At 46.3% G+C, this 22,193-nt stretch overlaps 1 protein-coding gene across 1 annotated transcript in view; it reads right to left on the bottom strand.

The window, feature by feature from the left end:
* The window catches only part of LOC141264170 (serum paraoxonase/arylesterase 2-like), a 35,428-nt gene extending 21,984 nt beyond the window's left edge, over positions 1-13,444 (bottom strand). Inside the window, exons 1-4 of the mRNA XM_073676480.1 lie at positions 13,231-13,444; positions 4,660-4,730; positions 3,505-3,560; positions 1,814-1,982 (exon numbers count right to left, since the gene is read on the bottom strand). Of these exons, the coding sequence (XP_073532581.1) occupies positions 1,814-1,982; positions 3,505-3,560; positions 4,660-4,730; positions 13,231-13,304 (370 nt within the window). The 5' untranslated portion in view covers positions 13,305-13,444. The remainder of the gene's footprint in view (positions 1-1,813; positions 1,983-3,504; positions 3,561-4,659; positions 4,731-13,230) is intronic.
* Between the last annotated feature and the right edge of the window lie 8,749 nt (positions 13,445-22,193).

Raw genomic sequence — 22,193 nt, 5'->3', positions numbered from 1 at the left:
CAGAGGAGCTGCATACACAAAACGCTAGATTATTTTTTAATAAAGACGATTCGCAAAGTTGATTAATTTTTCTTAGAAGCATAGGAGGAATAGTTGTAAAAGTAAACACGCCCTTGAGGCTTCTTTGTGTTTCGTCTACACTGCTTTTATTACAAGAGGCCATTGGCTCAGCTTCACGTTGGCTAGCGTCCAGCATTAACTGGCCGCCTTCAGATCAGTGACATTATTATTATACCACAGGACACATATCAATCGTAAGCCTTGTGTTTAGGCCCAATACTTTTTTAGGTGACCTTGAAAAAGTGTCTACACCAACCTCCAGTCTGCAGAATACGTCTTCTCTCCTTCTTTAATCCAGGGACGTGATTACTTTTGCAACTCTGAACATAGAAACGCGAAACACCCCTGACACGTCTGTTATACATTTCCCATTAAAAAAAAAAATTGAAAAACTGTTTTGGAACAATTCTGAATTATGTTGTTCTTCGGTTATTCCTCCTGGAAATGTGTGACTAAACTGATGATTGGCTGCCTCTGCACGCTCCGGTGATCGGTGAGGACGGTGCAGATCCAAGTGACAGGGACACGGCCAATTGTCAATTTATTCCTGAATTCCAGGAGGAATAACAGAGGAACAACACAACTCAAAATTGCTGTAGAATTATCATAATTTTTTTTTTTAATGTATTGAAATATAAAAATTAGGATCAGTTTGGAGAATTCTATGTTACAGTAGATGAAATATTTGCTGGTCTGTGGCTGTGACAGATAGAGACACAGGAGTTAAAGGGATTTTCTACTTTGGTCAATCTTTTCTGATCACAGAATATCCGGCTGTTGGAAACCCCAGAAACCAAATATAATAAGCAGCAAGTGTTCCATTTCCCTGCAGCACCTCCACAGGAGAAAGGAGGTATTACACGGTGGTCATTGACGTTAATCGGCTATTCATGCAGCGCGTGTTCTCTGCTTTTGATAATTGACAAGATATTGGCTGGACTAAACTAAGCCAGTGAGCCGGCCCCCTTCATACTTCATACATTTAAGCAGGCACTATTTCACTTTTTTAACAAGACAGCCCCTTTAATTAGTTGTGTGAGATGTCATTATGGGTGTTATATTAGTTATATTTAGTGACTACAGAGCAGGAGAAGGACTTGGGTATTCTGGTTACAAGTAAGCTGAGCAGCAGTACTCAATGTCAGGCAGCAGCTGCAAAAGCAAGCAAGATTTTAGGGTGTATAAAAAGAGATATAAAATCCTGTGATCCCAATGTATTATTACCCCTCTATATTATCACCTCTCTGTAAATGTATTATTACCCCTCTATAAATCACTCGTGGACCAGAGTATTTTTTTTCAACCAAAGTAGCTATAGTCGCCAACAGTCCCAATTTTTCAGATACAGCCCTGGCAAATTTGAGGCTGTTCCATGCAGAAAAGAGGTAGGACTTAAGTAAATCCTGCTCATAAGTGAGTGTATTCTTTAAGGAGGTGTTCCTGGGTGGGAGGGGATGGGTTTGGGTTTTAGATATCCCAATAATAACAATAGCTGTACTGGTAAGCATGGGGTCTTTGGGAAAAATGTGGGCGCTGTCTGCTGTCCCCAGATATTATATTGTTGATGACTCCCACCCAAGTAGGTGATATCTAAAGAGAGTTATTCAAAACTTGTGCAAAGTAAGAGTGAAGAAGGAGCCCCTTTAAAAATGAGAGCTGCAATCTGATTGGTTGTTATCCACCAGTTCTGATAAATTCCCTCCCATGAGGTCTCTGTTAGAAAGGAATCAGTCCTGGACAATGGGAATCTTACCCTTTTCATCAATGTACAGGCTCATCCCATGAGGGTTAAAGGAATCTGTGTCGAAGCCCTCACTGATGCGTAGAGGAGTTGGACTGAGGCCACCTTCCTTCAGGTCTAAGAGGAGGATTCGTCCAGGTTCATCGGGTGCAAAGCTCTTCAGGATATCAAACTTCAGACCCTAAAAAATATTCAGCAAAAAATTGTTATATACAGTAGTACTATAAAGTCTTTTGGAAAGTTGGAGAACTTTTCATTTATCCAGAAAACTCGTTTATAATGATGATGGAGCATTATTTTCTTTTGACTCTTTCAGTATAAGGGATGAAAGGTCATAGATAAGACTTATAGACTATGAAGACCTTTTACATACATCTTATCAGTACGAGTCTTCCGGAATATATACTAAAGTCCACGAAAACCTAAACATACTTGTGTGACTGTCACTGTGACTGAGCACCCGGAGTGGGGGAGGGGGATGTTGTTAGAAAATATAAGAAAATTACAATAAATGAGGTATATAGAATCCATTCAGCGGTCGCCCAACCCGTTCTCGGGATATGACTTTTGCATTCAATACGTACTCATGCTCCTCCCAATATTTCACTCCCTATTTGAGAAATATTTTTTATAGGTATCAAATAGATTGCTATAAGCTGATGTAATTTTCTACCTACTGACAGTTTTTCTACTTGCTGATGTCATTTTCTACTTGCTGGTTTCATCCCTCTACTTACTGACATCATTCCTCTAATTGCTAATGGCATTGCTTTACTTTCTGGCATTTTTTCTTTTACTTGCTGATATCATCTCTTTACTTGCTGTCATTCCTCTATTTATTTTCCTATGTCACTTTCTATATGTTGATGTCATCCCACTACTTTCTCTACTTTCTGATATCATTCCTCTTTTTGCTGAGGTCATTTTCTATTCTCTCATGTCATCTATCTACTTACTGACATCTTTTCTTTGTTAGCTGATGTCATTGCTCTACTTGCTGGCATCTTTTTTTTTTACTTGCTGATGTCATCTTTTTACTTGCTGACATCATTCCTCTATTTTCTTATCTCATTTTCTACTTGCTGATTTCATCCCTCTTTTTTCTGAGTTAATTTTCTTTTCTCTCATGTCATCTCTCTACTGACTGACATCATTTCTTTATTTGCTGATGTCATTCCTCTTTTGACAATGTCATTTTCTACTTGCTGGTTTCATCCCTCTACATACTGAAATCATTCCTCTAATTGCTAATGACATTACTTACTGGCATCTTTTTTTTTCTATTTGCTGATGTCATCCCTCTACTTTCTGATGTCATTTCACTTTTTCTGAGGTCATTTTCTATTCTCCCATGTCATCTCTCTACTTACTGACATAATTTCTTTATTTGCTGATGTCATCCCTCTACTTGCTGATGTCATTCCCCTTTTTGCCGATGTCATTTTCTAAGTGCTGATGTCATCCCTCTATTTTCTGATGTCATTGCCCTACTCGCTGGCATTGCTTTTCTACTTGCTGATGTCATTCCCCTACTCGCTGGCACCGCTTTTCTACTTGCTGATGTCATTCCCCTACTCGCTGGCATCGCTTTTCTACTTGCTGATGTCATTCCCCTACTCGCTGGCACCGCTTTTCTACTTGCTGATGTCATTTTTTTTTACATTAATCTCTGTGACTTATTTCAAGAAATGGCAAATACTCACAGTACTTATAAAGGCCAAACCATTAGGAAGAATTTCAATATCTTCAGAACCGGCCTCTGTGACGTAAAACAACACGAGGTTACAAGAGATTCTATATTACGGAGCTGTATTCAGAATTCTGCAAGCTTCAGATTTAACATCGCTCAGCATTCCCTGCTTGTTCGGTGCCTGCACAGAGCTCTGGTGACTTCTGCTCCAGGAAGTGTAATGTTTACACCAGACCATGGTAGGAGGTCCAGCTTGGCTGTTAGGGGTGTGATTTCACAAAAAGCTTGCTGACGGTTTCCAAACACTACTTGCAGAAGTAAGTGAACTGAAAAACAGGATGTAACCCAAATCTGGTGCACAATATGTATTGCCCGAGTTGGTTTCTATGGACAGGTACTGATTACGTCTGGTAGATTTGCTTAGCTTAGACGTCACAGATATTATAACCTTGTGTTGTCTAAAAGTTTAAAAAGTGGACCTAAACAAAAAAAACACTCATCTCTTGGACCCCCGCCACTACTCTACACCGCTGTCCATGTCCTCCGCTGCTCTCATGTCTTTTTCTTCTTGTAGCGGACATCAAGTGACCACTACAGCCAATCAACGAGCACTAATTGGCTGCATTGGTCACGTTCCATCAGACAGATTGACCGCAGCGGTCATTTAAGTGGTTGGATGGATAAGTATATGTTTCTTTTTATTACTAAGACCACCATTGGTCCATATTTGTTCGATGGGTCTCCAGCACAATGAAGGGGCTCTGAGGCTCCTTAACATGCTGAGCAACTCACCCTATTCTAGTGCCTGGCAGTAAATCTAGGTCATAATGGGTGGTCGCCAAACGCAAAAGGGCATGAGAAGAGGGGTCAGTGAAAATGTACCCATGGTCAAGTTAATCAACGTTGGGCCAATTTATTGAATCCAGACCCAAGGGCTGGGAACTAAGAATAAGGATCTCATCCTAGTGTGATCCACCACCATGGTTTCTGAACATTGTGCTGAAGTCTCATGCTGTGACATCTATGGATCATGGGACAGCCCATGATGGAAGCACAGGAGCCACTGATTTAGGAGAATGATTTAGAGGGTCGGGATCCTTTGTTTGTAAGATTTATATTTTTTAGGTTTCAGTTTTCAATGCAGATAATTTCCAGTGTAAAAACTCACCGATCCCTTTCAGGAGTTGACAGTTTGGGAGGTCTACCGGCTCTACTTCATTGAAGATTTTGGTTCTATGGCTACAAAAAAAAATTAATTAATAAAATCTGATATGGGATTTAGAAAAAAACCTGAATATTCATAAATAATAGAATGTGTTTTGATTATCATGGGAAAAAAGTGGCATTTACCCAAAGGAAACCATCATTTGGGGTCCAACCTCAGGAAACCCCATCATCAGAGGTTGCAGCGCTGATTTAGAGCTGGGTCCTCTCATTCTCTGTGCATTTCCCTGCACAGCCTCTGTGTAAGAAAACCTCCTTAGGGGGCAGTAAGTGGCTATGTGCAGGTCTAAATTAAGCTATATAAGGAAAAAAAGGGAAAATTTCAGCCTACCATACATATGCCATAAGGGTCCACTGGTGCATGGAAATCCTTGATAGCAAATCCAGGGATGAGAAGCAGTAGGAGGTACATGAGAAAAACTCCAGCACCTTCTCCGTTTCCATCACAAGAAATGTAAAGTTAAAACGTCCATTTTATTAGCTCCATTAAAAAAGCGCCATATGTAAGGCAGACCTTACGCACTTCAAACCAAACAGGGATTCTTAATAATAGATCTATGATTAAGAACCCCTGTTTGGTTCGAAACGCGTAAGGTCTGCCTTACGTATGGCGCTTTTTTAATCGAACTAATAAAATGGACGTTTTAACTTTACATTTCTTGTGATGGATACAGAGAAGTTGCTAGAGTTTTTCTCATCTACTTCCCTCTAAATTAAGCTACTGCCTCTTAATTTCCAGGATTCATGTAGTTGACTATGCCAGGCTAGCGATGTGCCATCACTTTAAAAGATGGTACTACCCCTTTAATTCTTGTATAATCTAAAATAAAAAAAGGGCTACTTCTATATTATAGATTTATAGAAAAGAGCTGCTGCTGTGTCTGGTTTATTATGCTATAGTTGTATATGTAAAGTTATAAGAATACAAAACACAATAAAGAAGGATGAAAAACTATTACTATAGAGCACTCAATGCCAGTCAGCTGCATGGAAAGCTAAGGTTAATATTATCTTGCATAAGAAAGGAAGAAGGAGATACTTTATCAAATACAAGCGAGATCAAATCTTAGGAAATCCTGCGTGTTTGTCCTTTAATTGTAAGAAGCGCTGCATTAATTGCCGTTCTCCATTGATCTTGGCTTACACAATAGTAGAGAGACCTTTACTCCAGATCCGCACGGCCTTGGACAATGCTTTGTGCAGACATTTGTACATATTTCACAATATTCTATCATATTCCATGATTTTATGATTGTATGATGGCTGGTGAGTTGTTCTGAACTTGGGCGGCTTATTGCCGAAAAGTAAGATAATATGAAATGAGCGGACAAATACAGACTGACAAGTCGAGGAGCGGTAATAGTCATTGCTAGTCATCAGTTCCAAAGAGAGAAGAAGGATCTGGACATCAAGAGGTTGATGTCTGTGACTATCCGGGAGCAAACTAAGCACCATGATGAGACTTTTAGGAGGCCTGAAGGTTTGCTTAGGTTTTTGCCATAGCTGTATATGGAAGGTTGTACATTTTGGGGACAAGTTACTATATATACACACGTCATTTTATACTTTGAATGAATCACTAATGAAAGAGTATACAATGGAAAAGGATTTGATAATAAACTAAAATAATAGCGCTCAATGCCAGTCTGCTAAATATTGTCGTGTTTTAAAAGTTTTAGAAAAGACTTGGTTGCGAAAAAAAAAATACTGGAACATTATAGGAGTTACTATTTACCCTAAGAAAAAGCTGTTGGACTAATTATATATTATATATATACACATCTATACACACTGCTCAAAAAAATAAAGGGAACACTCAAATAACACATCCTAGATCTGAATGAATGAAATATTCTCATTGAATACTTTGTTCTGTATAAAGTTGAATGTGCTGACAACAAAATCACACAAAAATCATCAATGGAAATCACATTTATTAATCAATGGAGGCCTGGATTTGGAGTCACCCCCAAAATTAAAGTGGAAAAACACACTACAGGCTGATCCAACTTTGATGTAATGTCCTTAAAACAAGTCAAAATGAGGCCCAGTATTGTGTGTGGCCTCCACGTGCCTGTATGACCTCCCTACAACGCCTGGGCATGCTCCTGATGAGGCTGAGTATTGTGTGTGGCCTCCACGTGCCTGTATGACCTCCCTACAACGCCTGGGCATGCTCCTGATGAGGTTGCGGATGGTCTCCTGTGGGATCTCCTCCCAGACCTGGACTAAAGCATCCGCCAACTCCTGGACAGTCTGTGGTGCAACGTGACGTTGGTGGATGGAGCGAGACGTGATGTCCCAGATGGAGGGGGCTGTAGGAGGGCAACAACCCAGCAGCAGGACCGCTACCTCTGCCTTTGTGCAAGGAGGAACAGGAGGAGCACTGCCAGAGCCCTGCAAAATGACCTCCAGCAGGCCACAAATGTGCATATGTCTGCACAAACGGTTAGAAACCGACTCCATGAGGGTGGTATGAGGGCCCGACATCCACAGATGGGGGTTGTGCTCACAGCCCAACACCGTGCAGGACGCTTGGCATTTGCCACAGAACACCAGGATTGGCAAAGTCGTCACTGGCGCCTCCGTGCTCTTCACAGATGAAAGCAGGTTCACATTGAGCACATGTGACAGACGTGACAGAGTCTGGAGACGCCGTGGAGAGCGATCTGCTGCCTGCAACATCCTTCAGCATGACCGGTTTGGCAGTGGGTTAGTAATAGTGTGGGGTGGCATTTCTTTGGAGGGCCGCACAGCCCTCCATGTGCTCGTCAGAGGTAGCCTGACTGTCATTAGGTACCGAGATGAGATCCTCAGACCCCTTGTGAGACCATATGCTGGTGCGGTCGGCCCTGGGTTCCTCCTAATGCAGGACAATGCCAGACCTCATGTGGCTGGAGTGTGTCAGCAGTTCCTGCAAGATGAAGGTATTGAAGCTATGGACTGGCCCGCCCATTCCCCAGACCTGAATCTGATTGAGCACATCTGGGACATCATGTCTCGCTCCATCCACCAACGTCACGTTGCACCACAGACTGTCCAGGAGTTGGCGGATGCTTTAGTCCAGGTCTGGGAGGATATCCCACAGGAGACCATCCGCAACCTCATCAGGAGCATGCCCAGGCGTTGTAGGGAGGTCATACAGGCACATGGAGGCCACACACAATACTGAGCCTCATTTTGACTTGTTTTAAGGACATTACATCAAAGTTGGATCAGCCTGTAATGTGTTTTTCCACTTTAATTTTGGGGGTGATTCCAAATCCAGGCCTCCATTGGTTAATAAATTTAATTTCCATTGATAATTTTTGAGTGATTTTGTTGTCAGCACATTCAACTTTGTACAGAACAAAGTATTCAATGAGAATATTTCATTCATTCAGATCTAGGATGTGTTATTTGAGTGTTCCCTTTATTTTTTTGAGCAGTATATATATATATATATATATATATATATACACATACAGGGTGATCCAAAAGCAAGTGGCCAGAAAATAATAACATTTATTTTGATTTATTTATAAAATTATATTTACTAACACAAGCATAACATTGACAATTAAATTTTATTCTGAACAATAATACAAAAGCCCTTAAATTTTATCAACGCAGGCGCTCAAACTGTTTTCCATTACAATTTGCACAGCTTTGAAGTCGGCCTCTTACGCTTCGACAAACTTTTTTGCACAAGTCTCTTTGGGTATTAATTTCTTGAAATGCATCTCTTATGTAATTTTTCAAATCACTGACACTTTTTGGTTTTCGACTATAAACTTTGTTCTTGAGTACTCCCCAAAAGAAAAAATCCATTGGGGTCAAGTCTGGTGAACGTGCCGGCCAATCAAGTGGGCCTCTTCGGCCAATCCATTTATTAGGAAATGTTTCATCAAGATACTCGCGGACCACTCTTGAATAATGTGGAGGGGCCCAATCTTGTTGGAAATAAAGGTCATTTGAATTAGGCTGTTGCTGTAACTGGGGAACAACTTGATTCATTAGAATTTCGAGATACTTATCTCCTGTGACTGTTCCATCAAAAAATATTGGTCCTAAAACACCAAAACTTGAAATACCCCCCCAAACATTGACACCAGGCTCATTTAGTTGTGGCTCTAATGTTAAATGCATGTTCTCATTATACCAGTAAATACAATTGTCTGTTAATATGGCCGGATAATTTGAAAGAAGCTTCATCACTCTGTAGCGCCCAGGGGATGGGGACCACTCGGCGCCCGGGCCTTAATGCCTGGTCTTGGGGGATGTCGCGGTAGTCGGCTCCCGGGCCCGTGCCCTGGGGTCTCTCTTAAAAAAGGGGAAAAAGGAAAATGAAATGTCGAAGTTCGTGACGCCACGTGTGGTGTCTGGTGAGGACCACCAGCACTGCACAGTCCACTGAGGCCGGTGTTACGGCAGCTATGATGGTGTAGCTCCCCACAGGTGGAGCTAGGCCTCAGGGCAGCGGTGTTTGGTAAGGTGCACGATATGGCGGTGACCCAGCCGGGTCCAAGGAAAAATGGGAGACACACTGACGTTTGGCTTCAGTACCATTTTACTGGTGGAGTTGCAGTACCGCCCGGAGCACTGTAGGGTGAGGGGTGCACTGCAGGTCTCTCCCCAGTGAGCAGATATAGGGCCTCCTGTATCCTTGCCGCTTCGTGTAGTTTATGGCCCGTCAGAAACTAGGCCCAACTTAGTCCTTGTGATGCGCCGGCTGACTTGGTGTTAGGGCCTTTTGCTGAAGAGCACGCTCCTGGTATGGCGGAGCCTCCGTGCCTCCTGGTCCTGCTACGTGTCAGCTCCTGGGCTATCCTGAGACCTGAAGTCTTCCAGGAAAGATCCGGCTGTTTTCCACAGAGGGTATACTGCTCTGCAGACTCGGAGCCGGTGTCTGGTATATTTCTGGGGTGAGCCTATGAAGCTCCTCTGTCCCCAACACTACTGTTCCACTAGCCTTCGGCCTACTCTGGGCCCTCACTAGGCTATACACACTGGCAGTTAGCTGGCTGCCTCTTCTGCCGCTCTCTAGAGCGTCGGCAACACTCCTAGCTGTCTCTCTGTCTCAGGCTGCAGCAGACTCCAGCCTGTTCTCTCACCGCAGAAACCTGCTGAGTCCCCTCCTGCCTAGCTCCACCATCCCTATTTATATCTCCCTGTAGGGCTCCCTCTGGTGGTTCTGAGGTAGGGTGGAGGTGTGTGCATGCTCTGGGGGCCTCTTGTGGAGAAAACCTGAAATGCACCCCCCTTGGGTCTGTGACTCCATGCACAGCAGGGCGTCACAACTACACATAATGTTATCTAAAATTACTGGATTTTCTTCAATTTCGTTAATAATAATCTCACTAAAATGCAGCCGCCTGTCTGGATCATCCTCCAATAAACCATGAATTAGACGTGGACAATAAGCTTTCCACCCAATAGATTTCAGGATTCGCATGATAGAAGCTCGTGAAATTCCCAATTCCAAAGAGGCTCTTCTGATGGACTTTTTTGGACTCTGAACAAATGTTTCAGCAACAAGTTGTTTATTATCTTCTGTACAGACTGTTTTGGGTCGACCAGTTTTTGGAGCATTAAGGATTGAGCCAGTGGCATTGAATTTGTCACGAATGCGGTAAATGGTTTGTCTCTTTGGGGCTTGAGTACCAAATGTTTCAACCCAATTTGCTCTAACGGTTTCAGCATTTTGAGATTTCCAATACTCTGTTAAAATCCATTTTCTTTGATCTGTATTTAAATTATTTGCCATTATGTGTTATCTGAATTATCTGAAAAGAAAACAGATTTGGGGGAGATCTATCTGTGAAAACTAGATCTGTGAAACTGGCTCAGTTGCCCTTAGCAACCAATCAGATTCCACCTTTCATTTTCCAAAGAGTCTGTGAGGAATGAAAAGTGGAATCAGATTGGTTGCTAAGGGCAACTGAGCCAGTTTCACTTTACACCATGTTTGATAAATCTCCACCTTCATAACCTTATTACACTTTCTGTCCACCTACTTTTGGACAACCCTGTATATATATAGATCTATATAAATATAGATCTATATATTTATATAGATCTACCATATATACAGTACAGACCAAAAGTTTGGACACACCTTCTCATTTAAAGATTTTTCTGTATTTTCATGACTATGAAAATTGTACATTGCACATTCACACTGAAGGCATCAAAACTATGAATTAACACATGTGGAATCATATACTTAACAAAAAAGTGTGAAACAACTGAAAATATGTCTTATATTCTAGGTTCTTCAAAGTAGCCACCTTTTGCTTTGATGACTGCTTTGTACACTCTTGGCATTCTCTTGGTGAGCTTCAAGAGGTAGTCACCGGAAATGGTCTTCCAACAATCTTGAAGGAGTTCCCAGAGATGCTTAGCACTTGTTGGCCCTTTTGCCTTCACTCTGCGGTCCAGCTCACCCCAAACCATCTCGATTGGGTTCAGGTCTGGTGACTGTGGAGGCCAGGTCATCTGGCGTAGCACCCCATCACTTACCTTCTTGGTCAAATAGCCCTTACACAGCCTGGAGGTGTGTTTGGGGTCATTGTCCTGTTGAAAAATAGATGATGGTCCAACTAAACGCAAACCGGATAGAATAGCATGCCGCTGCAAGATGCTGTGGTAGCCATGTTGGTTCAGTATGCCTTCAATTTTGAATTAATCCCCAACAGTGTCACCAGCAAAGCACCCCCACACCATCACACCTCCTCCTCCATGCTTGACGGTGGGAACCAGGCATGTAGAGTCCATCCGTTCACCTTTTCTGTGTCGCACAAAGACACGGTGGTTGGAACCAAAGATCTCAAATTTGGACTCATCAGACCAAAGCACAGATTTCCACTGGTCTAATGTCCATTTCTTGTGTTCTTTAGCCCAAACAAGTCTCTTCTGCTTGTTGCCTGTCCTTAGCAGTGGTTTCCTAGCAGCTATTTTACCATGAAGGCCTGCTGCACAAAGTCTCCTCTTAACAGTTGTTGGAGAGATGTGTCTGCTGCTAGAACTCTGTGTGGCATTGACCTGGTCTCTAATCTGAGCTGCTGTTAACCTGCGATTTCTGAGGCTGGTGACTCGGATAAACCTATCCTCAGAAGCAGAGGTGACTCTTGGTCTTCCTTTCCTGGGGCGATCCTCATGTGAGCTCGTTTCTTTGTAGTGCTTGATGGCTTTTGCAACTGCACTTGGGGACACTTTCAAAGTTTTCCCAATTTTTCGGACTGACTGACCTTCATTTCTTAAAGTAATGATGGCCACTCGTTTTTCTTTACTTAGAATTTGTATTATGGCAAGAAAAAAGCAGCTAACAGTCTATTCAGTAGGACTATCAGCTGTGTATCCACCTGACTTCTGCACAACACAACTGATGGTCCCAACCCCATTTATAAGGCAAGAAATCCCACTTATTAAACCTGACAGGGCACACCTGTGAAGTGAAAACCATTTCCGGTGACTACCTCTTGAAGCTTATCAAGAGAATGCCAAGAGTGTGCAAAGCAGTCATCAAAGCAAAAGGTGGCTACTTTGAAGAACCTAGAATATAAGACATATTTTCAGTTATTTCACACTTTTTTGTTAAGTATATAATTCCACATGTGTTAATTCATAGTTTTGATGCCTTCAGTGTGAATGTACAATTTTCATAGTCATGAAAATACAGAAAAATCTTTAAATGAGAAGGTGTGTCCAAACTTTTGGTCTGTACTGTATATATATATAGATCTCTATCTATCTATCTATCTATCTATCTATCTATCTATATATATATATATATATATATATATATATATATATATATATACCTATCATTATTTTTAATTTTTTTTTCTTTATATGCAGTATACACAGACAACAAGAAGTGTTTTTCCATCTTAAACACTTATGGCATATCCAGAACATAGGTCAAAAATAAAAGTCCCACCTCTAGGACTTATGTTTGGAAGGAGGGTCCCACAGTGTTGGACTGGGGAGACAAGGGCCCACCAGTGACTGACTCTGGGGGGGCACCGTTTAGCTACATTCAAAGTATTACATTACCATCATTCACAAATTTCCCTCTGCTTCTATATATTAATAACCCAGAGAGTTTGTTGGATGAATGAGGAGATACTGATTTTGTCTCTACATAAAGAATCAAATATATTGTGGCTTACTCCTATACAAGGGCCTACCGGGGAATTCACCTGTTACCCCGTGGGCCAGTCCGAACCTTGTCTTACATTATGAATGCGCTTCTCTCTTCATTCAATTTTGTAGGAAAACATCTGAGCAAACATGCAAGAGCCAAAATAATTCCTTCCCGTCAGCCCTTGATTCTTATAGATTTGCCGAGTGTCCCTATGTGGAGTCCCATACACAGATCTGACATTGTGTATAAGACACAATTACAACAATACTGATTAACAATTCCCTGAACGCTAATCCAGGATATCGGGGGCAAGTAGAGGTTTGCAACAAAAATGGCAGGAAGTTAGAAGAGTTAAAAGTAGTGAAGAAAAGTAAAAAAGTCACTCACCAAAAATTCATGATCCTTTCCCCCAGGAGAGCGAGCAGTGCCCCATAAAGGGTAATTTTTAAGAGTTTCCCCATGTCTGCAGTGCCGTCCTTGGTTTCTAGCCTGAACTTTAAGACATAAGAGCCGAAGAACCAGGTGATGATATCTGATCGCAGCCGCACAACCACTGAGAGCTAGAAGTTGTATTACCTGCCTTTTATTTATAAACTTGTCACACCCGCACCTTTCAGAACCTGTCAAGTTATCTTCTTATTGATTTATTGTCGCAGGTCGTAGTTTTATTGGTTACATATTAGTAGTAGTTATAGTAGTTATTGATAATTACAGTTATTGCATCATTTTTTTCTTACAATGGAGAAGCACTATTTTTTTCCCACTTGATAAATGAAAGAATTCTGCAATCACCACTAGAGGGAGCTAAGGAATCACACAAATAGTATTCAACTTAAAGGGACTGTCCAAAAATCAGAACTATCTTTTCTGAAAGCTGCAGAACCCCAAGTGATCACAAGAATGTGGTCTCTGAGTTCCCTGTTTGTTCTCTATGGCAGAGAAGGAAGATGTCTTACATGCGTTCTGCTGCTACATTCATTATAGAACCGATTGAGATCGTAAACTATAGGATCACTCTCTGCGAGTCCTATAAAGAGCGATTGAAGAATCACACACACGGGCAATCTGCTTCCTTCTCTACCTGACCTCCATTTACACAAGGGACTCGGAGATCCCGTTCTCATGATTACTTGTGGTCCCACCAGTGGGAAGACATCCGGTGACATGAAGGTCAGCCAGTCTGGAAAATTGTAGAACCTTGAAGGTATCCTCAAATGCAGTCATGAAAACCATCAATTGTTAAGATGATGATGGCTCTCATGAGGACCACCTCAGGACAGGAAGACCAAGAATGACCTCTGCTGCAGAGGATAAGTTCATCAGAGTTACAATCTTCAGAATCTTCAAATTGACAGCACCTAAGTTAACCGCCTTCATAAATGATGCACAGACATCAAGTAGCAGACCCATCTAAACATCCACTTTCCAAAGGAGACTGCGAGAAGCTGCCATTATGGTTGATGCCTCTAGTGATAACTGCAAACAAGAAGAGACTTGTTTGGGCAGAGCAACACAAGGACTGGACATTAGATGAGTGGAAATCTGTACTGTGGTCTGAGGAGTCAAAATTTTAGATTTTTGGCACCAACTATACATTTGTGAGATGCAAAAAAGGTGGGCGGATGGTTTCTATGTGTGGTCCCCACCGTGAAGCATAGAGGGGATGTTTGCTGGTGACTGTGTTGGTAATTTACTCCAAAATCAAAGAACATTTCCCATCATTGTTCAGCAACAGTCATTCCATCTGGTTTGTACTTAGTGGGACATATCAATTATATTTCAACAGGACCCAAAACACCTTCAGGCTATGAGGGGTAAGTGACCAAGAATGAGACAGATGGAGGCTGCGTCCGATGATTTGGCCTCCACAATCACCCAACCTCAACCCAATAGAGATGGTTTTGGATGAGTTGGATGCAGAGTTAAGGTAAAGCAGCCGACAAGATCTCAGCTCCCCTGGAAACTCCTACAAGACTATTGGAAGCCATTCCAGGAGACGACCTGAAGAAGCTGCCAGAGAGAATGCAAATGTGGCACCCCAGGGGTCTGGTTACCACAGTAATAGCAATATTACGTCTGAGAGCAGGTGGGAGGTTTCCTGGTCAGGAACCCTAAGCATGCAACACTTCCTGCCCAGTCCTGGGAGGGGAAGAACTTCCCCTATATAAACTGGGGCTGAGGCGGGGTTAGAGGAGAAGAAGAGGAGTCCCAGACAGAGACACAGTCTGGTCTGGAGTGGAGCAGATACAGGGAGAGCAAGATCAGGAGCTCTGTGGGAGCAGTGATAAAAGGGGTCAGAGACTGGAAGCTGTAGAGCTCGTCCTGACTGAAGAGATCTCACCGGACACGGAGTCCGAGGCAGTGGGGACTGATCCATACCCAGCAGCAGAAACCGACCGGCAGGGGATTTCAGGTCCTCCGGCCAAGAAACCCGAAGGCACGGTCACACGCAAGGGACCAGCACCGCCGTTGTGGAGCGGAGGCTACCAGAAGGCCCCGAGTCACCGGCCATACGGGTGAGCACCACACGGTACACTCAGGGACGTGGGCTACTTTTACCCGCTTCTAGCAAGGTAGCCAGGGAGAGTACAATAAGTTGGGGAGGCCTACAACTCCGCCTGGCCGGGGGAGATCCTATCTGCTCACAGACTGACCAGGCCCCGATCGCTAGCCAGTACTCCCGGGAGGGTCTACCTTTGCCACCAGTAAAGACCCTGAACTACACCGCACCGTCTCTGAGTGGTTCCTAGTGCCTGCGTGCAATTCTGCTATCCCCATCATCCACGTCCGCTGCCCTGAGGCCATACCCCTCCCGTTGGGGGTTATACTATCCACGCTGCACACCTGTACCACCGGCCTCAGCGGTCTGCCCTGCAGCGGCGGCTTCATAGCCGCAATCAACGGGTGGCGTAGTCGAACAATATAACATCTTATTCTAAGTTCTGCCACTTGGTTTGACACCCTGGGCACGGACCGGGTCACCGCCACGAGGACTACTACCCCTATCAGATCCGGCTCCGGGTATTCCCCCTGCACAGCAGCAGCAGCACAGGCCCAGGGGGCGCGTCACAAAGAAAGAAACTTTTTTTTCCTGATTTCCATATATGTTAGTTTGTGGTTTTGCTGCCTTCAGTCTGGATCTATAATGTGCACATTCCAATAAGAACGAGGAAAACCATTGTATGAACAAGTGTGTCCAAACATTTGACTGTTACTGCAGGCAGCCACCAAGGAAAAAAAGGGAAAGTTGAGCATCATCATGACATATCAAAAGGGGATTGGTGCCAGATGAACAACTTAGGAAAAAAAACATGATGTTGTGATACTTTGTTGGGAAAGGTTTGTGTGATATGTTTTTCCTTGTCTAGCTTTAGTGGCTGTGATGTGAATTTGTTACGTTCTTACCAAAATTTGTAGAAAGGTATCTGTGCTGGTGACAGTGTTAGAAGAGTTGTCAACAGAAACTGATCCAGGAACCTTTTACTCAGGTTTTGAACAAGTAATCTCACTTCTATTGTGCGATAAACATGAACGAATGAGAGAGAACATTCCTTCATCGATTCTTGTTCAGAAACTTGTTTGGCAGCAATTTATAGAGATTACTGTAGCGCCGGCGTCCCTGCCCTCTGCTAGGCAGGGACGCTGTTCCCCTCACCTCTCTGCTCCGTGCCCGGCGTCCTCCTCCCGCTCTGCTGGCAGCGCGCGCTCCTTCCCGGCCACTGTGCTTAGGGCGCGCGCGCTCTCCCTCCCTCTTAAAGGGGCCGCGCGCGCCGTCCTAAGGAGTCCCCGGCCAATGGCCGGAGGACTTCACCATATATAAGGCACCTCCTCCAAAATGGAGGTGCCCGAGCAATGTTGTTGCACTGTTCACTACTCTGCTTCAGCCCTCAGGTCCCGTTGCCAGTTACCTGCCAGATACCTGCCAGATTCCTGCCAGCTTGCTGTCTTATTCCTGCCTAATATTCTGCTACCTGCCTGCTAGCCTGAGGTCCGACAGTCTGCCTTAATACTCCTGTCAGTCTGTCTAAGGACCAGCTTGCCCGCTCACCTGGGAGCGCACATCAACTACCTGCCTGCTTGCCTGAGGTCCGACGGTCTGCCTTCCAACTCTTGTCAGTCTGTCTATGGACCAGCTTGCCCGCTCACCTGGGAGCGCACATCTGCTACCTGCCTGCTAGCCTACCTGGAGGCTCTGCCGTCACGTGCTGTGACCACCTGCCTGTCCAGTGACTCCTGCCCGCTCACCTGGGAGCGCTCATCTGCTGCCTGTCTGCTAGCCTACCTGGAGGCTCTGCCGTCACGTGCTGTGACCACCCGCCTGTCCAGAGACTTCTGCCCGCTCACCTGGGAGCGCTCATCTGCCGCCTGTCTGTTGGTCTTCCTGGAGGCTCCGCCATCACATGCTGTGACCACCCGTTTATCCAGAGACTCTCGCCTGCTCACCTGGGAGCTCACGTCTACCATCAGCCGCCACAGGTCGTACCAACCCTTTACCCAGAGACTGCCCCGGTCACTTGCCGTGACCATCTGCCCGTTCACCCAGAGACTGCCCCGGTCACTTGCCGTGACCATCTGCCCGTTCACCCAGAGACTGCCCCGGTCACTTGCCGTGACCATCTGCCCGTTCATCCAGAGACTGCCCCGGTCACTTGCCGTGACCTCCTGCCCGTTCTTCTAGAGACTGTCCCGGTCACCTGCTGTGACTGCCTGCCTGGTCGCCACCCGCTCCCTTACAAGGACCGCCCCCTTGTATAGTAGCTCAGAGGTTCCGCCTCCCAGACCCGTTACAGTTTGCTCGGGCCATGGAACCCGGTGGCACCCAAGCTCCCTCGCTCTCGGACCTGTGTCATGAACTGTCCCGTCAGAGGTCCCAACAGGAGTCCATCCTGGGTCACCTGCGGAATGTCAATTCTCGCCTGGACACTCTGACTGCTCCGCCAGCAACCTCCGCCAGTGCCATGACTTGCAATCCTGCAGCTCCGCTGTCCACTAATACCATGGTATCCTACCCCGGACCCCGGCTTTCTGCACCTCCTCGCTTCGGAGGCGACTCCGCCCAGGCTCGGGGCTTCATAAATCAGTGCACCCTGCACTTTGAACTCCTGTCCCACCAGTTTAACTCCGACCGGGCCAAAATTGCCTTCATCATGTCCCATCTCACCGGGGAGGCCCTGGCCTGGCTAAATCCTCTATGGGAGAGAGGAGACCCCCTGGTGTCCGACTTGCCTGCCTTTCTCATGGCTTTCCGGAAAGTCTTCGACGAACCCGGATGGAAGACCTCATCCGCATCATCACTGCTACGCCTCCGTCAGGGAAGTCTCACCGTGGGCCAATATGCCATACGGTTCCGTACCCTTGCCTCGGAGCTGGCCTGGGATAACGACGCTCTGGTATCCGTCTTCTGGGAGGGTCTGTCCGGCCGTATTAAAGATGAACTTGCCGGTCGGGACATTCCTACCACTCTCGATGACCTAATAACTCTTGCCACCCGGATTGACCTACGGTTCCAGGAGCGTGCCAAAGAGGTCACCCGTGAGAGGAGGTTTCCACGTCTAGCTCCTACTTTTCAGAAATCCGTCTCTCCCCAGGTACACTCTCCTGAGCCTATGCAGGTCGACCAGACCAAGATGGTCAAAACCCGTCAGGACTTACGCCGTGCCGAGGGGAGCTGCTTCTACTGTGGCAGTAAGGAGCACCGGATCTGTGCCTGCCCGGAGAGGTCGGGAAACGCCTGTGTCTAGGTTCACTCAGAGAGGTCGACCTAGACAAGAATAAATCCTCTCCATCTCTGCTGTTGTCAGTCTCAATTGTCTGCGGGGAGAACCGTTTTTTCGAACTAGCCCAACTTGACTCTGGAGCAGCCGGGAATCTTATTTCACAGTCCCTGGTAGAGAAATACCGCATCCCCACCAAACCTCTGGCTGTACCCTTGTCTGTTGCTGCCGTGGATGGGGGTCTCTTACCACGCCCCATCCAACTCATCACCGAATCCATTACTCTGCAGGTGGGAATGCTGCATTCTGAGAGTATCTCCTTTCATGTTCTGCCTGGACTCTCTCACGCCCTCTTGCTAGGTCTACCTTGGCTCCAGAGACATGCACCCGTGCTTGACTGGCAGACCGGAGAAGTCCTTCACTGGGGACAGGACTGCCATAAGACCTGTCTGGTTCCCGTCCATCCCGTCCGTCCTTCTCCTACCCCAGCTAATCTACCTGGACTTCCGATTCCTTATTGGTCTTATGCTGATGTCTTTAATAAAAAGGAGGCAGAGACACTACCCCCTCATAGACCATACGACTGCCCTATCGACCTGTTACCTGGTACTACTCCTCCCCGTGGGCGTATTTATCCATTATCCGCTGCTGAGACCCGGTCGATGTCCGAATATATTGAGGAGAATCTGGCCAGGGGATTCATCCGGAAATCTACCTCCCCGGCGGGAGCAGGCTTCTTTTTCGTCAAAAAGAAGGACGGCTCTCTCCGTCCCTGTATAGACTATAGAGGCCTTAACCAGATCACGGTGAAGAATAAGTACCCCCTTCCGCTCATTCCGGAGTTATTTGATCGTCTGAGGGGGGCTAGAATCTTCACCAAACTGGACCTCCGTGGGGCGTACAACCTGGTTCGTATCCGTCAGGGGGATGAATGGAAGACGGCATTCAACACCCGGGACGGCCACTATGAATATCTGGTAATGCCCTTTGGTCTCTGTAACGCTCCTGCCGTCTTTCAAGAGTTGGTCAATGACATCTTCCGGGACCTTCTCTACTCCTGCGTAGTGGTGTACCTGGACGACATCTTGGTCTTCTCTCCGGATCTCCAGACTCACCGGAGGGACGTTCGTCAGGTCCTGCTCAGGCTCAGGCAGAATCACCTCTTCGCTAAATACGAGAAGTGCCTCTTTGAGCAGACCTCGCTTCCGTTTTTGGGCTACATTATTTCTCAGACCGGCCTACGAATGGATCCAGAGAAACTGTCTGCCATCGAGAAATGGCCTCGACCGGAGGGGTTGAAGGCCATTCAGCGGTTCCTGGGCTTCGCCAACTACTACCGCCTCTTCATACCGCACTTCTCTTCCCGGACTGCCCCAATTTCCGCGCTCACCCGTAAGGGTACTAATCCCAAAGAGTGGCCGCCCGAAGCAGAGGAGGCCTTTCTTTCCTTAAAACAGGCCTTCTCTTCCGCCCTGGTGCTGCATCGCCCGGACGGCAACAAGCAGTTCTTCCTGGAAGTTGACGCCTCCTCCTCTGGAGCCGGAGCGGTACTTACTCAAAAATCATCTTCCGGGAGGATGGTAACTTGCGGCTTCTTCTCTAAACTCTTCTCCTCCTCAGAGCGCAATTATTCCATAGGAGACCGAGAGTTATTGGCCATCAAACTTGCATTGGAGGAGTGGCGTTACCTGCTCGAGGGGGCTCTTCACCCAGTAATAATTTACACTGACCACAAGAACTTGGCTTACCTCCAGCATGCCCAGAGACTTAACCCGCGCCAAGCCCGGTGGTCCTTGTTTTTTGCTCGCTTTGATTTTGTTCTTCATTTTCGCCCGGCTGACAAAAACGTCAAGGCGGACGCCTTGTCTCGATCCTTTCTGGTGTCTGATCTCGAGGAAGATCCGAAACACATCATCGATCCCGCCAGAGTAATGCAGGTGGCTCCCGTGAGTCTAAATCGTCTCCCTCCCGGAAAGACGTTCGTATCAGTACCTGATCGGGAGAAGATCCTTCACTGGGGTCACTCGTCTAAACTGGCTGGCCACGCCGGTCAGAAAAAGACCCTCCAGCTTATTACCCGGCACTACTGGTGGCCTACCCTGCACAAGGACGTAATAGACTTTGTTTCTGCCTGTGTGTCCTGCGCCCGCAACAAGGTTCCGAGACATCTGCCAGCCGGTCGCCTCCTTCCGCTTTCTGTACCTGCTGCCCCCTGGCAGCATATAGCAATGGACTTTATAACTGACCTCCCAGTCTCTGCCGGTTGTACGGTCATTTGGGTGGTCGCTGACCGCTTCTCCAAGATGGCTCATTTCGTTCCCCTGCCAGGCCTCCCGTCTGCACCCGAGCTAGCGAAAGACTTTATTCGTCACATCTTTCGTCTTCATGGCCTGCCCCTCCACATCGTGTCGGATCGTGGGGTACAGTTCACCTCACGCTTCTGGAGAGCCACTTGTAAACTGCTAGACGTCACCCTGGACTTCTCTTCCGCTTACCACCCAGAGTCCAATGGTCAAGTGGAGCGGATCAATCAGAACCTGACCAGTTACCTCCGGCACTTCGTTAATGCCCATCATTCAGACTGGGTGGATCTCCTACCATGGGCCGAGTTCTCTTATAACAATCACGAGAGCGAATCCTCCTCCAAATCCCCGTTTTTTGTAGTCTTCGGTCAGCATCCTCGGATTCCTTTTCCTGTCTCCACCTCTGTGGACAACCCGGCTGCGGAATCTCTCGTTAGCAAATTTTCCTCCATTTGGGAGAGTACCCGATCCGCACTCCTTCAGTCGTCCGAACGGATGAAAAGACACGCTGACAAAAAACGCCTGGATCCTCCACAATTTCGTCCTGGAGATAAAGTCTGGCTCTCATCTAAATATGTCCGACTCAAGATACCTTCTTACAAGCTAGGGTCTCGGTTCATCGGTCCTCTGGAGGTCATCAGTCAGATCAACCCGGTGGCCTATAAATTGAAACTCCCGGCCAACTTACGGATCCCTAACTCCTTCCATGTATCTCTCCTCAAACCTGTGGTACTTAACTCTTTTTCCAAGTCTACAGGTACGCCTCCTGCTCCGGTTTCTGCTGAGGACGAGTTTGAGGTAGAGAACATTCTTGCCACCAAAAGGGTAAGAGGAAAGACCTTTTTTCTAGTAGATTGGAAGGGGTTTGGTCCTGAGGAGAGAACGTGGGAGCCCCGGGAGAACATCCATGCCCCGCTCATCCTTGCTAAATTTCTGTCTGGCCTAAAAAAGGGGGGGCCTAAAGGGGGGGGTACTGTAGCGCCGGCGTCCCTGCCCTCTGCTAGGCAGGGACGCTGTTCCCCTCACCTCTCTGCTCCGTGCCCGGCGTCCTCCTCCCGCTCTGCTGGCAGCGCGCGCTCCTTCCCGGCCACTGTGCTTAGGGCGCGCGCGCGCGCTCTCCCTCCCTCTTAAAGGGGCCGCGCGCGCCGTCCTAAGGAGTCCCCGGCCAATGGCCGGAGGACTTCACCATATATAAGGCACCTCCTCCAAAATGGAGGTGCCCGAGCAATGTTGTTGCACTGTTTACTACTCTGCTTCAGCCCTCAGGTCCCGTTGCCAGTTACCTGCCAGATACTTGCCAGATTCCTGCCAGCTTGCTGTCTTATTCCTGCCT

This window comes from Phyllobates terribilis, unplaced genomic scaffold, assembly GCF_046119375.1.
Source record: "Phyllobates terribilis strain yellow unplaced genomic scaffold, ASM4611937v1 Scaffold_4__5_contigs__length_816908805, whole genome shotgun sequence".
Classification (NCBI taxonomy): Eukaryota; Metazoa; Chordata; class Amphibia; order Anura; family Dendrobatidae; genus Phyllobates; species Phyllobates terribilis.
This window is presented reverse-complemented; position numbering and strand designations above follow the sequence as displayed.